At 38.6% G+C, this 16,941-nt stretch overlaps 1 protein-coding gene across 2 annotated transcripts; it reads right to left on the reverse strand.

Annotated features, from left to right (window-relative positions):
• Positions 1–5,377: 5,377 nt before the first annotated feature.
• Positions 5,378–12,851, reverse strand: LOC138309093 (uncharacterized). 2 transcript variants are annotated; one of them, XM_069250229.1, is made up of 6 exons: positions 12,160–12,851; positions 11,781–11,840; positions 6,374–11,663; positions 6,098–6,242; positions 5,779–5,911; positions 5,378–5,659 (listed from the first exon to the last, which is right to left on the reverse strand). In XM_069250229.1, exon 3 carries the CDS (start codon positions 11,391–11,393, stop codon positions 7,482–7,484), a length of 3,912 nt encoding a protein of 1,303 aa, XP_069106330.1. In that variant the 5' UTR covers positions 11,394–11,663; positions 11,781–11,840; positions 12,160–12,851; the 3' UTR covers positions 5,378–5,659; positions 5,779–5,911; positions 6,098–6,242; positions 6,374–7,481. The 2 variants fall into 2 exon arrangements, with proteins under 2 accessions (XP_069106330.1, XP_069106331.1); XM_069250230.1 differs by having other exon boundaries at positions 11,968–12,851.
• Positions 12,852–16,941: the final 4,090 nt, after the last annotated feature.

A 16,941-nucleotide genomic window follows, 5' to 3' on the forward strand; every position in this document is an offset into this window, starting at 1 on the left:
GTATCGTGCAGGACTTGGACTACCTAGAGCTGTTTACCGTGGGTATACACCACCTTAAAATCACCACGGTGTATCTGTCCCAGAACATATTTGCACAGGGAAAGTACGCCAGAAGTATAAGCCTTAACGCCCACTACATAGTGTTGTTTAAAAACCAGAGGGATAAGATGCAGTTATCTGTCCTTGCCCGTCAGATTTTCCCTGGGAATACGTCGTATTTCATGGACAGTTATAAGAGAGCGACAGAGCCCGAGTACGGTTATCTAGTGATTGACCTGTCGCCTAGGACCCCGACAAATCTACGCACACGTATATTCCCCGGGGAGGTACCTATTGTGTATTCCCCCAAGCATTTACAGCCCCCGTCGGATTTGACGAGATGAGCGTGAACTTTAAATCTAACCCGCGCAAAGACGCCTGTTGACAGTGTCACCCGTCAAACATGCGTCGGGTCCAGGCCTTGGTTGACAAGCCTAACTGGGACACATGATGTCCCAGATATGGCTGATGCGAAAAGGCCTGTAAAGAAATCATTGGGGACCTCTAGCCGAACAGGTTCAAGACCGGGTTTCCATCTATGGCCACAACACAAACCACAACAAAATCCACTGGAGATAAAACGCCAATCCCCACCGGCGTCTCCAGGACTGTACACAACACCAAATTCAAACACCGTGAACATCAGAAAAAAAGTGTACCACAGCCGCTCGTCATAGACGTGCTACATCTCTACACCGTCTATTGAACGTTAAAAAAACTCCCCGAGCAAAAGCAAATCGTCGTTCCAAATGCCCCCCAAAAAAATACACCACGCGCAAGAGGAGCAACGCCAGACCAAAACGCACCTAAGGATAAAGCTTGGCGAGGCTCCCTGCACTAAAACAACAAACGCCAGTAAGGGAACCGAGATGACCCTATACCATGGACGGAACATCTAAGGATGTTCTAAGTCCGTACGTACATGCGAGTTGGTGGACATCACATTTATTGCCACCAAAACAACCGTGCCCTTCAATGATAGTCCTGTCTGTCCGCACAAACTATCCTCGAAGGATCAATATAGAGACAAACACTATCATACAATGGAACATACGCGGATTTATAAAGCGAACATAGAGAGAATTAAAACATCCTTATACAAACTAAAAAACCCATCCATATTCTGCCTTCAAGAAATAATGCTGAAAGACACCATCAATCTCCGACAATTTACACTATACACCAAAACTCCAACAACAGGTGGCCGCCCATCAGGTGGTGTGGCGGTGGCGGTGGTGCATAAAAACGTTCCTCACAGACACATTCAGCTAGATACTACCTTGCAAGCTGTTGCTATAAGCGCAACTCTTCACCGAAAAATAACAGTCTGTTCTATATATTTACCTCCAAATAGCACTCCATTTAGTTGTGATGAACTGAGTAACATCGTATCACAACTACCAGTGCCATATATTTATCATGGGTGACTTTAACGGTCATAATAGCCTCTGGGCTATCCCCAGGCACTGACGATAGAGGTAGACGTATCGAAGATTTTATTAATAAAAAACAGCTTATGTCTTTATAACACCAATGCCCCAACATATTATACACCCTGCCTCTGGCTCGCTTACCCACATTGATCTATCGTTGTGCCATCCATCAATTCTTCTGGATTATGTATTGGATTGGTCAACGGTGATCTCTGTGGGAGCGATCACTTTCCAATTATACTTAGGGGCATGGGGTCACCAAAGCTTGAGGAGCCTTATTCCTCGTTGGAATCTACATAAGGCGGTCTGGGTTCAATTTAAAAATTTGTGCGCAGAGGAGCTCATTGAGGATAAATTTTTTTGAACCTCGATGACCCCATTAAAATTTTCACAGAAGCACTCACTTCTATCGCTACAAAAACCATACCAAAATCCGTGCCAAAACCTACAAAGTTTCGTCTCTCAAATGATTCATTTATCAATTAGATCTGGTAGAAATTCCGCTCTGAGGCGGTACTTGGCTTCGCCAACCGTCTCAAACTATAACAATTTTAAAATTTGGAGAGCAAAAGCTCGAAGGTCTATCAAATCCGACACAGAAAAGTACTTGGAAAGAGTACGTCTCAAAAATTAATTCCAATACATCTTCGAAGAAAGTTTGGGGAAATGATTGGTAAAATCAGTGGGAAAAGAAAAGCAACATCATCCTCCCACCTCATTAACAACAATAAAATATTTTCTTCAAAATCCGAAATAGCTGACGCCATTTGCCAAAAATTTTTGCTAAAAATTCATCCATCAAAAATCATTCCAAAAAATTTCAAAAATTTAAAAAGGAAAAGGAAAAGAGACGTCTTAATTTTAAATCCTCCAATAGTGAAAGTTACAATAGCCTTTCGAGATACCAGAAATTGCTCGAGTCCCTTGAAGAAATCAAAGGACTCGGCAGTCAGGACCAGACTAAATTTTCGCCATATATGATATTTAAAAACAATTACCAGAATCTTCACTAAAAAGTCCTTTTAACTATATTTAAATCAAGTATTTTAACTCTTCCTGGGCAAAATTTACCGAGTCTTGGGTAAGGAATCTACTATTATACCCCTTCCGAAGCCCCGGGAAAGATGCCTACTGAGATGCCAAAAAACTATCGTACCTATTTTCATTGTGAACGAGTTGTATTTGGTAAAACTCTTAGAACGTATGAAAAAAAAAAAAATACTAGATTTAGTTTGGGTTCCTCGGAATCAAACAATATTTTAAGTCCTTTGGCAAAGACGGCTTTAGAAAACCGCAGGGGAACTGGTAAGACCACTTAGATAGACTAGTAAACAATTGTATACGAGAAGCAATTAGCCAAGAAATGAACATCTTGTCCCCCCCCCGCCGTATAACTTTAGACCTTGAAAAGGCATTACGACACAACTTGGCAATATGGAATCATGAACGATCTCCATGACATCGGTATACGTGGTAATTTGCCAAAGTTTATATCAAATTTTATATCTGACTACAACAATGTGTTGTTAACAAATTACAATTTCATTGAAAAGACTGTTATGATGATTCAAGATCAAAAACTGTCGCTATTGCACATATGTCAAAAACGAAAAAAAAAAAGGATCATTGATGACTGTAATGGATGATAAACATTCGCTATCTGTTGAAGTCTTATTACTACATTGTCGTTGGAAAAATATTTGATTCGAAACTGTCCTTTGTACACATTTATTGACAAAAGGATAATTTCTCTTTTCATTGTTTCTATCTTGTTTCTTACACCATTACTGACATGGGGCAAAAGTTCGCATTAGCTTTTCTGAACGAAACTTGACTAGCTCTACCTAATGTTGGAAGGAAAGTGGCAGAAAATATCTAGCGATCGGAGAACAATAGGAAATATTACTTTCGATAATATTTTCACAATTCCGAGACTACGAGTGGATGCAGCTTTTTTAGGCCTGGTGGATTTACGCTGCCCCTGAAAAATAGCATTCATTTTGGGAAGCTCAGAAATATATTCAGACAAAATCAAAAGACCAGAAACAATTTGGCATCAGGATGTTTCAAATTTTTTGCAGGAACTAAATATAAATTTCGACGCCATTGACGAGTACAACCATATCAGGATTGTGTACCACCATGGCTCATTCAAACACCTGATATCAATTTTATCTTTGCATGAGAGGGCAGCAAGTCAAACCGTGCATTATGAATTTACCCGAAGAGGAACATAAATCCTCCTTTCGGGAGTGCATATCAGAGCGAAGAACCTCTTGATCATGTTTCATAGATCAGACAACTGACGGTACGCTCTCAGGGGTTTAAAGATGACACTTCCGGTGATATAAAAGTTGCGGCATTTCCAATCCATTTTCCTCTAATGGCTCAAAATCGAAGAACACCGCATTGAAAAGGCAATCTTTTAATCCGAAACATTTCGATTATCTTCTAAAACTCAAATTACTTATCTCTGGATTCCCAGTCATGTGGGTATAAAGGGGAATGAACAGGCTGATAAAGCAGCTAAGACTGCTCTTCGCCTAGCACAAACAGATTTGAAACTACCATACACCGACATCAAACCTTCAATTCAGTCAGCCATCAAACACCATTGGCAACAAAGGTGGTCTACCGAAACAAACAATAAACTGTTTAAAATTCAACCTACACTCAATCCTAAACTGTCCAGTCGGAGAGACCGCAGAGAGGAAGTTGTTCTCTCTCGGCTCCGAACTGGACACACATATTTTACACATTCCTATCTATTGAGAGGGGAGGATCCTCCTACATGTCATGCATGTGATTCTCCTCTCACAGTGGAGCATATCTTAGTGCACTGTATTGATTTTAAGCACATACGAGATAAGCACTACGATGTCTCCGACATGTACACTTTGTTTCATGCCGTGAGACATAATAGTATTTTTAATTATCTCAAAGAAATTGGTATTTTAGATAAAATATGAACGTTTTTCTCATCATATCATCGTATCAACTCAACATTTCATCGTTTCATCAACATTTTGCATGAGTTTTCTCGTGTGTTTTAGCCAAAACTATTTTATCACATGCAAACCTTTTTTATCAAATAAACGTTTACAATCTGTGTTTTAATCCTTACTTGCCTTTTCTTACCCTGATCTTTTATCCTGATATTAATGCCTGACTTGTAGTTTGGCCCTAAATGACCTTAGTTGTCGATGGGCCGTAAAACTCAAACAAACAAACAAACAAACATAACTGGAATTACGTCACACTGTTAGCTCGGACTAATCCTACCCAGCGGAAGTGTTTGCTCGAGACGATAACCCTACCTCAGGTGAAAGCCCTGTGTGAAATCATCCGGAACGTGGTATACAACCCGGCCTTACCTTCTTCTACTTTATACCTGAAGAAGTTACGTAGATACAAGAAAGTACTGTTTCGTTTAGCAGACAGGGGTGTATCTCAAGAGGAAAAGAGACGGATACTACAAACAAGAGGCGTGTCGTTCTTGAGTTCACTACTCAAACCCGTTTTACCGAAATTGGAAATACTGGTGAAAAATGGCTAGCGAATACGTCGTATTACCGAGGGAAAAATACGAAAGTATGCTACGATTGAATGAAGAACAAAAACCGGAAGAGAAGAAGAAGAAGAAGAAAGAAGAACAACGGGCGGTAGTAGTAACTTATGCGGGAGACGGTCCACCCGGAGAACGTAACAAGTCATTTTTATCATGGATGAAATTATGAATAAAATTAAATAAAAGAGTTATCCGTTGTTCTTTCTTCTTTCTTACACTCCTTCAAAAAAAAATATCTGTCGACGATGTAGCATTTTTTTTTTTTTTTTAAAGTCTTAACCCTTCAGACTTATTTATAAGTCTTTACCCTTAAGACTTTGCCCTTAAGACAAACAAAAAACGAGATTTTTTTTTTTTCTTTTTCATTTAATATCGCAAATTGTTACAACAAAATAAAAAAAACACCACGCGCGGGCGGGTTTTCAACTCATCTTCTCGTGGGAAGGACGCCTCCTCAATGATTGCGAGAACACGACATCGGTTTCTGAATCCAGACTGGTCATAGAAATGGTCTCCGGAATGGTCGATGCTGTCCGTCTCCTGATACCATATATGATTGCTAGGCATAGCAAAACGACAACCAACACGACCAAGCACATCAACACGATGAAGAGGATACCTGTTTAAAAAAAAAAAAAAAAAAATAATATATATAACACCTGTGATATCTTCAAGTAGAAAAAATTACCAAAGTATTATCCATTTTTTATTTAAAGTTGAGCGATCGTTCTAACTCACCGTCGACAAACGGGTCGGCTAGGTCTTTGATGGTCGAGGCCTCTGTCGGCTTATCGGTGGACGTTTGGTTGGCGGCTACTTCAAACGGCAGTCCCGGCGGTAGGGGTGTCGTGTCGTACCGACTGTCATTTGCCTGTAAGAAAGTCAGTTTTTAAGTTTAGAAGTCGCTATTACTTACTAGACTCGTATATCACGTCTCTGTTATTAATATAACTTATTATTAAAAAAATAAAAAAAATAAAAACTAGACTCGTATATCACGTCTCTGTTATTACTATAACTTATTATTAAAACTTTAGTAAAGGAAAAAAAAACTTACCGTGGTGGTGGTGGTGGTGGTGGTAGTAGTAGGCAGGTAGGTTGTGGATCGTCTCCTCGTTGTAGAAACAGATGCACGGCGTGTTGTTGTTGTTGTTGTTGTTGTTGTTGTTGTTGTTGTTGTTGTTTTCATCATCATCTGTTAACTATTAAAAAAGATATAAATCGGTAAGAAAAAAAAAAAACTACCACATTTTCTCTCCTCTCCTTTAAGAATATTTCATCATGGTTAAAAAAAAGAAAAAAAAAAAAAAAAAAAACAAAAACAAAAACTTACGTTACACTCCGCTTTGTTTATAATGAGGGTGGCGTTGGTCCATCCTAAATCGTACATTGTCGAACAGTTGACGGTCTTAGTGCTGTCAATGCCGATGTGGGTCACACCAGGAGCGGACATTGCCCTCAGGCCGAAGCTCAACACTCTTTTGAAATTCAAACGGGTTATCCTGGAAGGGAGGGTGATGTCTGCTGGGACGACGAAAACGGAAGTCTTGCATTCAATTGAATGCTGCTTCTGAAGACAGTTTCCGGGGAATCTTCCAGCAGCCCTTGTCAGCGCTATCATCATCATCATCATCATCATCATCGTCGCCGCCATCTTGTCAACCAAGTGAGGGGGAAGAAGGGGACACCCGACCCCGCGCATGCGCCTATCGATACCTTATCGATACCATATCAACTCCCTTATCTATTCTACGTAACTTCCCCACCCCACCCCTGTTTTTAACTGTTCTATTCTACATTTTTAATATATATACATATCTTTGTATTTACATATGATTTTATATCAGATGCGGGTACGTTTTTTCTAAAAAAATCTATTTCTGAATTATACATTTTTAATATATATACATATCTTTGTATTTACATATGATTTTATATCAGATGCGGGTACGTTTTTTCTAAAAAATCTATTTCTGAATTATACCATTCAAAGTCATCGGAAAAATCTATTTCTGAAATATAGAAATCCCATACATTTTCATGGTCACCACCTATCCAACCTAACCTACTATCATATCGAGGTATTACACGTATAATAATCCTTTCTATACCCTTATCGCTGAGAGAACGTCCAAACTTTATTACAGATAATAGTTTCTCCAATATCTCATGACTAAAATTCCACGGGCAGCAACCGAATAACACCTTTCCTACATGTACAAGTTCGTAATATTTTGAGAATTTTACCCGGAATTTCTGGATAGCTTTCTCCATCACATATTTCTTGTAAGTTTCGGTAGAGTCTATCATGCTAGCGCTGTTTACTTGGTACACAGCTTCCAATACTTCCCTACTACATTCCGAGACCTCCTTTATTATAATACTTAAACAAAATGTTGATAAAGACTTAGGCTTGACCTAAAAAGACAGAAAAAAAAGGGTCAGTCGGAATTTGGGTCTATGGTTATGTCTAAGGGTTCCGTTCTTATACCGTCATCTAAAACCCTCCTTTTTACATAATACCCCGTAAACCCACAGCGGTTTTGTTCATAGGTGAAGACAGTGTTGTTGACTACTCTGAACCCTCTATTAATTCCCGACCTCGTTTCTTCTTTGAACAGTACGTCTTTATACATATTGATAGGGTGACGTAACTGACTCTTGTTTATACCTTTGCAACTGAATTTACTCTCTACCGTATCCCCAGCACTCTTCTGCACGGCATACGTCTTGGCACAAAGACAAACCATACTCTGTCCAGTCATTTCCACTTTGAAGAGTCCTGGGGTACGCTTTGTGTATGCCCTAGCCTCCGGAGTATCTGTGCGGGGAAACCAATGATTTTTCTCGCGCACAAATTCGTCCTTTAGCTCGGGACGGATTAGATCTTCGAGACATTCTCCCGACAGTGCCATGTAGTACGAATCCGTATCCATCGCCATAAGTTCGAAGTCTCTACGATCTACGTACTTATCTAAACAGTCATAGTAAAAACTTAACATCCTAAGTTTTGCATATTGAAGAATGAAAAATCCTATTTGTATGGGTATGTCTAGTTGGATTCGAGATTTGCTCGATTCGATTTCGTAGTAATTATCACCAAGTTCGGTCAATGTTTGAAAGTTTTTACTATTAACACGACAGTACGCTTCATCGTCCGAGGCGTAATAGTTCACGTTACTGTGCCTGTCTTTTCTCATGAGCATTGAACCGTACGAGGAATTACCGATTAACTTGTTTGTTTCGGCGATAATGGACAGTCTCGGATCCGCGTCACCGGCCCTTCTAGCGTCACTTATATCTTGCGTAAAACGTTTAAAGCAATATTTAGGGTCGTACTCGACCAACTTGTACACGCGTGTTACCTCCAATCCGTGAGAGACATACCATTTGATTAGCGGCGTGGCCAACAATATCTGACGTGCTCGCATCCCTCCAATTAACAACCTTCGCGGCTTTGTAGAAGTGCCTATCTTTCTGCCTAACTCCTGTGTGTACCTACCTATCGCTTCGTATGGTACGCTAGTATTGCCAAATATCGGAGACATTTCTCCGAACTTGTCTCTCAAGTGGTCAGGTACGCTGATGTCCACTTCAACGGCTCCAAATATTTTATCCGTCATAATAGCGTGCAGAATAGACTCGGGAGTCCTACAATCATGTTTGTCGCGAGTAGAGCGATTGCAGTATTCGCGCATTTCATCATTTTCGCGTAGCATGCAGTCGAACTCGCACTCCCAAATGTGGCAGACACGGTAGCCGCGTGAGCGTATGTAAGTTCGCCGCGATATCGTTCGCTCGCGTAATCGCCTCTGTTTAGCCGGGTCGACATTTTTCAGACAGTCGTGGCCGTGGAAATAGCAACCGTCAAACTCGTAAACGGTCTGAGTACGTGAATCGAAACCATCGACTCTGTACGGCCCAATTCGTATCTCTCTACCGCTATTCATACGGTGTTGTATCTCACAACCTGTATTCTCTGATACCCAGTCTAGCCACTTAAAGGCTTTTAAGTACTTATCCCGTTTCTCTAACTGGAAGCCAGTCTCCTCGCGCCTTACAGAATAAGGACCAGTAGGCATCGCCTCGGACAGACTGTGAAGATATAAAGCATTAGCATCTAGTCCTAGTATACTTTTACACGGTTTAGCGCCGTCACGGATCCTGGTGACGTCCTTCTCATGGAATCGCCTAAATACTATAGCTGGACCGCCGACAATGTTGCGCTGGAACATGCGATGAATACTTTCATCTCGTCTATCAAACAAAGAGAAGTGGGCCTTTCCCTGAATAGATCTAAACAAGAGTGTCCGGGCGACGCCCGGCACTGATATACATGTTTTGAATACGTCTACATTCTGCTGGTGGTAATACTCTAGCAGTTTCTGTACTGCGTCCCTGAATGGTTGTACGTCGAGATTGTTGTAATAAATGAGATAGTCTTTGAATGTGGACATGTTTTCATCTACCCATAACTTCTCTAGTTCTGAGTACTTATCTCGACCATTCTTAGGAGGGGTCTTCAACCCTAGTTTCTGCAGTGCCTCGCGCTCGGGTATTCCGTCCTTCATAAAGTTTTCGTACGCAATACGTTCCGCTTCCAACACGTTACACTGCTTTAGCTCGCTATAAAATGCATCATAGGCAGGCAAATGTGGCAATTCTAATTTATCGGGATTGTCAAAGAAATCGTAGCAAAAGTAACCTTTACGTACCGCACCCGGATGATACGCCTTAATAAACTGATCATAAGAGCTGCCGGCAGCAAGGAAGTTGCTAATATCTATAAACTTGAAACTTTCCGTGCTGATACACATGTATTGATTACATTTCTTCACTACGAAGCTCTGGTTATCAAGTTCATTGTCCATATGTAAGTGCTTGACCAGCACTGTTTTGATAAGGTTAAGATCATACTTTGAACAGTTAAATCCGATCACCGGTATTTGATCGAGATAGCGTAGCAGATTATCACGCGCTTTCCTCAGCTCTTTAAACCTGTAATCTATGAGATTGACCGTTTCGTCCTCAGACATATCCCCTTCCCTCCCGACTAACTCTTCGTCTAACTCCTCCAATATACCCCCAAACCGGCGCCTCATCTCTTCAGCTGCCGCGCACTGAATCATCTTTAGATAATCGACAAACTTCTTTACTAATACTTGCGCATCGCCAGCCTCCACTATGCAATAAGGTTCCTCGAAACCCGGGACATTCGAACATACACTGCATGATACTGGCACGTGCTCCTGTTCGTATCTATCGTCGGACGGAGAGCGGAGCATTGCCTCAAAATCATAGGTAATAAAGTACGGATAAAACCTGTCTTCCGCTGTCGTAATGTAGCCGTAATTCTCTAAGTTTTGAAATACGGATATTGGATTCGAGTGATAACCTCCTGGATATACCAGTTTTGTCGCGTTCTCACATTTTTGTTCGTGACGACGGAGATCACACGCAGTTTTGAACATTTTCTGACAACATCGACAAACGTATTTCTGACTGTAAGCCTGAAAAGATTTTATGTAGCTCAAGTGTTGACCATACATATTCAAATTTATGCTATGACTGTAACAACCAAAAGTTCTGTTTACAAAGCAAACACTTCCGTCCTCGTTTAAGCGGAAAACATTCAGATTGACCGAAAAATGTTTTTCTATCTTGGGCAAGTCCGACAAAGGCACGCCGGGAAACCGCTCTATGCTACACGTATTGTCTGTGAAGTCCCTAAACAACTGCGCGGCGGTGCGTTCTATGTTCTTAACATCTCTAACCCTATCATAGGCCAAACAACGAAACAAGCAGAGATTGTCGGTAAACGCCCTACCCGTGCGAGCATCGTTGGTGAGTGAAATTATTGACTTTTTAGATTTTACATAATCCGGAAGTACCGTTCCGGCCCCGAGAGGAAAACTAGTTCGTGTGACCGTCCAGCGAACATTAGTGATACGGTATACTGTCCACTTAGTTGACGGTCGTTGCTTGAAAATGGAATACAGAATATCTATGTTCCTCAGTGTATGTACTAGACTGTGCACACCCTGTACATTGTTCACTAAATGGGGAGACTCAAAAATTGTCTCATTGTTGTGAGGGTAGAAATATCTGAAGTTACCCTGAACGTCCCTTAGAACAAAACCGAAAGACCCGTTTATTTTAAAAGCCAAATTTTGCTCCGAAAATATCGTCATGAGCTGACTTTCAATGTCCTCAATGCTTAGTGCATCATCCCCAACACTGAAGTTATAGTAATCTTGAATCTTGCCTTTCTTATGGGGCATACTAATAACTTTTCTGTACTTTTGTAAGATAGCGCGATAAGCTTCGTTAGTTTTCTTCGTTAGTTTCATCATTTTTTTCTGACTGACTTTCACGCTGCTCTACACTAGCCCTTCTCTGTCGTTTCCTACCACGTTCACCATTGTGGTGGTCAGCATGTGTCGCGTGCTGTTCAAGCTCGTCACGCGTCTCAAACTGGCTACCACAATGGTTACAGTGATTCTCTGCCGTATCCGCATCTGATGATGTACCCGGTCTAACTAATCTATCACAATCGTTTCTACTCTGGGAGATACCCTGGCTATTCTCTTTTTCCCACCCTCTTTTCCTTTTCCTCCATTTTTCTAGTAAAGAAAAAAGAAAAGAAATACATAAGATTAATTACAAGAATATCGATAATGACACTTATAAACAGATCTATTTTTAAACAATGTACGCGAAATAGAAAGTTTTATAATTACCCTTCTCTTCATTTCCTCCTTCTCCTCCTGCACCTGTTCCCAGAGTTCGATTTTTCTCCGCTATTAAAACAATATATATACAATCTTTTACATGTATTCGTGCTTTCAATTTAACTGTTTAATCTAGGAAAAAACAATGAAAATAAAGCGGAAAATAAACGATTTGCCACAGAGACCAACAACTCACCATTATCATCTATATGATATCCGGCAGCTTCGTTTAGTTCCCGGATCATTTTCAACACTGAACTTACTCCACTGTCGATCTGTTGATTAATTAATTATAGATCATGAATTTAAGTTGAAAAAAAAAAAAAAAAAAAAAAAAAAAAAAACTTAACCGTTGGTTCAAATCATGAAATACTAATAATTTACATACATGTTCATCGTCAGCTTTTCTTTTCTCCTTATCCTCCTTAACCCACTTGTCAAACAATTCAAAGTCTGATGAATCTGGCTCCTGTTTTTCGTCCGACCATCTTTCGAAATGGGGATCCATGCTGAAGCTTTCGTTTGTTGAGAAATGGTAACGATTGTAACACAAACTCTGATTTATAACCCTGTCCCCGTTTCTAACGACAACCAAACACTGAGGATATGCTATATATTATCGTTACTCCTGTCAATAGTATGCTCCAGGTGTGTATAATACCTAATCAACAACAACACGTTTCGTTATCAAAACCAATAGCGATATTTTACTTCGGTTCCTGTATTCAAATATTCTCCCTCCCCTCTTTTTATTAATCCATGTTTGAACACATCATCGTTATGTACGTTCTCTAATCAAAACCATGGCACTTGTAGGTGCGAGTTCTTAGATACCGCTACAACAAATCTCCACGTTTGTCAAACATAACCCAGAGAACACGTTAATATTACATAAAATGTAAATAACAACAGCACATTCTCTTATCAAAACCCTTAGCAATATGTTGGTTCAACTACGTATAATCCTTTCAATTATATTAATCCGCTTTATCAATATTTGTCAAGGATTACTTCTAGGTCCCGTATTCTTACGTCACCCTAGTTACAACGTTGTTATTACGTCATTTGGGGAGCAACGGCATGCACTATACAGTACTTATAACATTTTTTCACAGTTGTTCATATGGGATCCAGCGAATATGATTTCGATACGAGTGTCCGACATTTGTTGTGATACAGGATTGTACGTATTTAAACGTGATTCTTGTTAAGAAGCGGAGGACTGTTCTCGCTCAGATGGTAGACTACCTTACGTTAACTATAATATGCGGTTTTCATGTTCGACAGCATGTTTGAAATCATAAATTTGTGTCTATCATTCAGAGTTTTATAATCATTTAGCGATTGTGTGTGCTGTTGTCAGAAAGTTAAAGAAACATGCAGGCTACAGTAAGGGACATAATAGCTGGTCTTTTTTGGACTTAGGCCTAACCGTGTTAGGGTTTACACAGGGGCACGTAACATATTCATTAATGATTACGCCTAGTAATATACATGTACGTCATATTCTAATAGGATATGATGCACAGTGCTGACACATGATCAAAATATATATGCTAACAGCATTTACGTGCCAATGTGCAACAGGTAGGCCTAGATGGCATATTTTAACAGTTGTCTCCATGTAACACAAACTAATCCGCGCACGTGAAATGCCATGTAAGATAGATTTATCATACATAGCTATCTTACATGGGCAAACTCTATATAACAGCGTGATATGAGAGAAAATGTTGTATTACATATTTTCTAAAATTACCCTGCCTGAAGCATGCATGTTTATACAGAATCCGTATCAAATGTAAATATATAGTTACAGGTCAAACATCTGACAAAATGAATCAAAAGTTCACCTAATATGATGTAATATTTAATTTAAGGTGTTTACGAGTTACGTCAAACTGAAATGTGTTAATTTATTTCACAATTTCCTTTAGCATGCATGCCTGCTAAAAGAAAAGTCCACTGTACGTAGTGCATGTAGCAGACTACACATATGACATAGTTATACAAAGTTTATTACACAATTTTCCTTTAGATGCATGCCTGATAACAAAAGTCCACTGCACATAGTGCATGTAGTAGGCTTCACATGCGACACACTTATTCAAATTTTCATTACTAGGGTATATTATCATATATTTGGGAAACAATATCAATAGTTACTATTGTTTTCTGTTTAGAATTGCAAAAAAAGCCATAACTCATTTTTAAGTTGCTTCCTCAATTGTATTTTTGAAAATTCTGTGTTTGGAAGTCTGTTGTTGTGTTTAATGTCATTTCTGCATTTCCATATTGTCCACTTCATGATACAAATAAAAGTGTTTATTAATAAAACAAGACTACTTTTACCAGGATATATTCAGGTACAACGTTTTTCATTATGGTATCTATATAATCCAAAATAAGTTTTGTATAAGCACACCTGAAGAATAAATGTTGTATATATTCATTTTCGACATTGCAGAAATGACATTTTCCATCTGAGTTACCGAATTAATTTATCTTCTTTTCTGTATATAAAAGTTGGTGGATACATTTTCATTGACATTCTTAAGACATGTTAATATATTAAAACAATCTAACCAGATATCTTTCCATTGAAATTGTATTTGATAAAGGTTCTCCCATTTTATTTCAACATCGGGTCTATTATTCCCGTTAAGTTTCATACTGACTGATTTGAGTTTTAGTTCTTGTATTCGATTATTTTATTATTTCGATCAATGATATTCAATTCCGAATCCACAAAAATATTAGATTTTTCTACATTTAATATATCTTCATCGCGTTATATTCGTTTATATTTCATTGGTATTGTAAACTTCTATCTTGATAACTCTGAAATGCAGTTTCTTTTATCTCTTAGTTTCCCATATATATCTTGATCACTATTGAACTGTTTCTGTGTGGAATCCCATACATCACCTTTTGTATGTATTCCACTGCTTGAAAAAGGAGTTAAAGAAAAGTGGTTTTCTGTTAATGACAATCATATGATTGCCAAATAATTCTTGATTTAAAAGTTACTGTATGTTTCTTCCATCATTAGCTCTTAAAAGTGTGGACCATGCTGATAACAAGTTTTTGTAAAATTTAGAAATACTGTGGCCAACTTTTTGAATTTTTCACCAGTTTTCTGAGCTGAACTTCACAAACCCAATATTTACAGGCAAAAAATGTTATATATTTTCTAATTTTTAATTAATTAGTTTGACCTCTGAAATTACCATGAGCGCAGAAAAAATAGGATATTCTGAATAGCATACAATATGCAGCTGATACTAATGTATCTTCATGCAACATATTTTGCTTATCACTGAGGGGCCGTAAAACCGCCCAAACTGATACCCCTCCTTTGAGACAGTTCTCTTCAGTACTTTTTGAGAAATAGCGGTAACAAACATCAAGTGCCAAAATCCAAGATGGCTGCCTTGCGGCTATATAAATTTCCCGATCAGTCTGAAAATCTGAGTGCCCTAGTGGAACCTACATGTGAAATTTGAGACGGATCCCTTCAGTACTTTCTGAGAAATAGTGGTAACAAGCATTGTTTACAGACAGACCACGGACGAAAGGCGATTTGAATAGCCCACCATCTGATAATGGTGGGCTGATAAACCATGTGACTATATAGGCTTTCTGAGAGTCTCTTGTTGGAATTGAAGAGGTGCACATACTCTTGTTGGAATTGAAGAGGTGCACAGACGGAAGAAGAACTATTTGAAGGCATGGAAACTAGATCATCTTCATCTATTTTGAAATTCTCCAAGCACAGGCCCAGTTAATGTGAAACTAGGAGTAGTGATATTGCCCAAAATATTTTATCTGATAAGGACCTGAAAGCGGCAATATAGAGTGCATTCTTAAATGAAATTGAGGACAGTACCAAGTATCTGATGCAAAGGCGCCTTAGTTATCTAGGGTACAATGTTTTGTGTTCATTCAACTGGGAAGCTGTTGTTGATAAATTGGTGAACGAAACTCCTCTTCTTGCTGATGTGTTCCTCACAGTTTCTACAAGAAGGAAAGATGTTGGCAAATAAGAGCATTTGAAAGAGTTACTCCAGAACTTGATCTGATATATGTGATTTTGATGAAAAGGCGTTTCAAAGATTTGTACAAAGAGTGGTCACGATGGCTTTAGCTGAAGAACAAGTTCACCAGAAGGTGATATACCTTATGTTAATCAGCAGTTTTCTTCAAGTTGTACATTGAAGCTTTTAATTACTAACAAATTTACATCAATTTATATAAGGATTAACTTGGATATAACACAAACATCAGGGTGTGCTTTAAAACAACTGTGAAGCAGTGAATGATGAGAATACAGCTTTTTTTGTTATAGCTCCATAATATTTTTTAAAAAAATCTACTCAAGTTAATCTGTATACAGTAACTATTCAATCTTAATTCTGAAATTGTTAGCATGTTGAAGGGCTCTATTTTTCTATGAAATCACTGTGCTGTTGTTTCAGCCAATAAAAGATGACGTTACAGATGACAACGTCTTTTTTAATGTTATAAGATTATAACGTAGTATTTAAGCAAATGAAAATGCTGCAAAACAAGCTTAAGGTAGATTGAATTATTGCCTAATGAAAGTTGTAGGTAAATCAAGGTAGAGTGTCCATTTTTGTATGGGAGATCCAGGCTCATATAAACAACTATCATGAGGGTCAATATGAAAATTTAGATTTCTATATAAAGAATTTTGATATAATTTTGTAACAAGCATTTTCATTGGCTTAAAAAATGTTTTATCTTTAATGTAAAAAATTGACTTTCTGTTTATAATGTTGCATTTGATTGGTTGATACGACAACGTAAAAAAGGGAAAGCATGTGTTTAAAAAAACTTTTTATTTAAGAATATATTAGCTGTCTAATGGGAAAACTTAAAACATCGCTTTTATAAGAAATTTGCTGCATACCGCCTGGTAGTTGTTTATTCTTTAGGTCTCGAGTAACCAGTAACTATTATAAATTCGTTGACCGAGTTTTCGTTTTTGTGTAGAGGTCCTTTACATAATGTCATTTAAGCAATGAACGTCTGTCAATTGACATTCAAAGCCTATATGAATGCCAACTCGACAGGCAAATTCCATGAACCACCCTAGCGCTTCATGTCGAATTTGCATCTGTTCATAAGGGCTATGAATGCCAACTGA

This window comes from Argopecten irradians, chromosome 15 (genome assembly GCF_041381155.1).
Source record: "Argopecten irradians isolate NY chromosome 15, Ai_NY, whole genome shotgun sequence".
In the NCBI taxonomy this organism is placed as follows: domain Eukaryota; kingdom Metazoa; phylum Mollusca; class Bivalvia; order Pectinida; family Pectinidae; genus Argopecten; species Argopecten irradians.

Coding starts and splice junctions, on each gene's coding strand:
- LOC138309093 (XM_069250229.1), bottom strand. CDS start 11,393: ATGATGAAACTAACGAAGAAAACTAACGAAGCTTATCGCGCTATCTTA.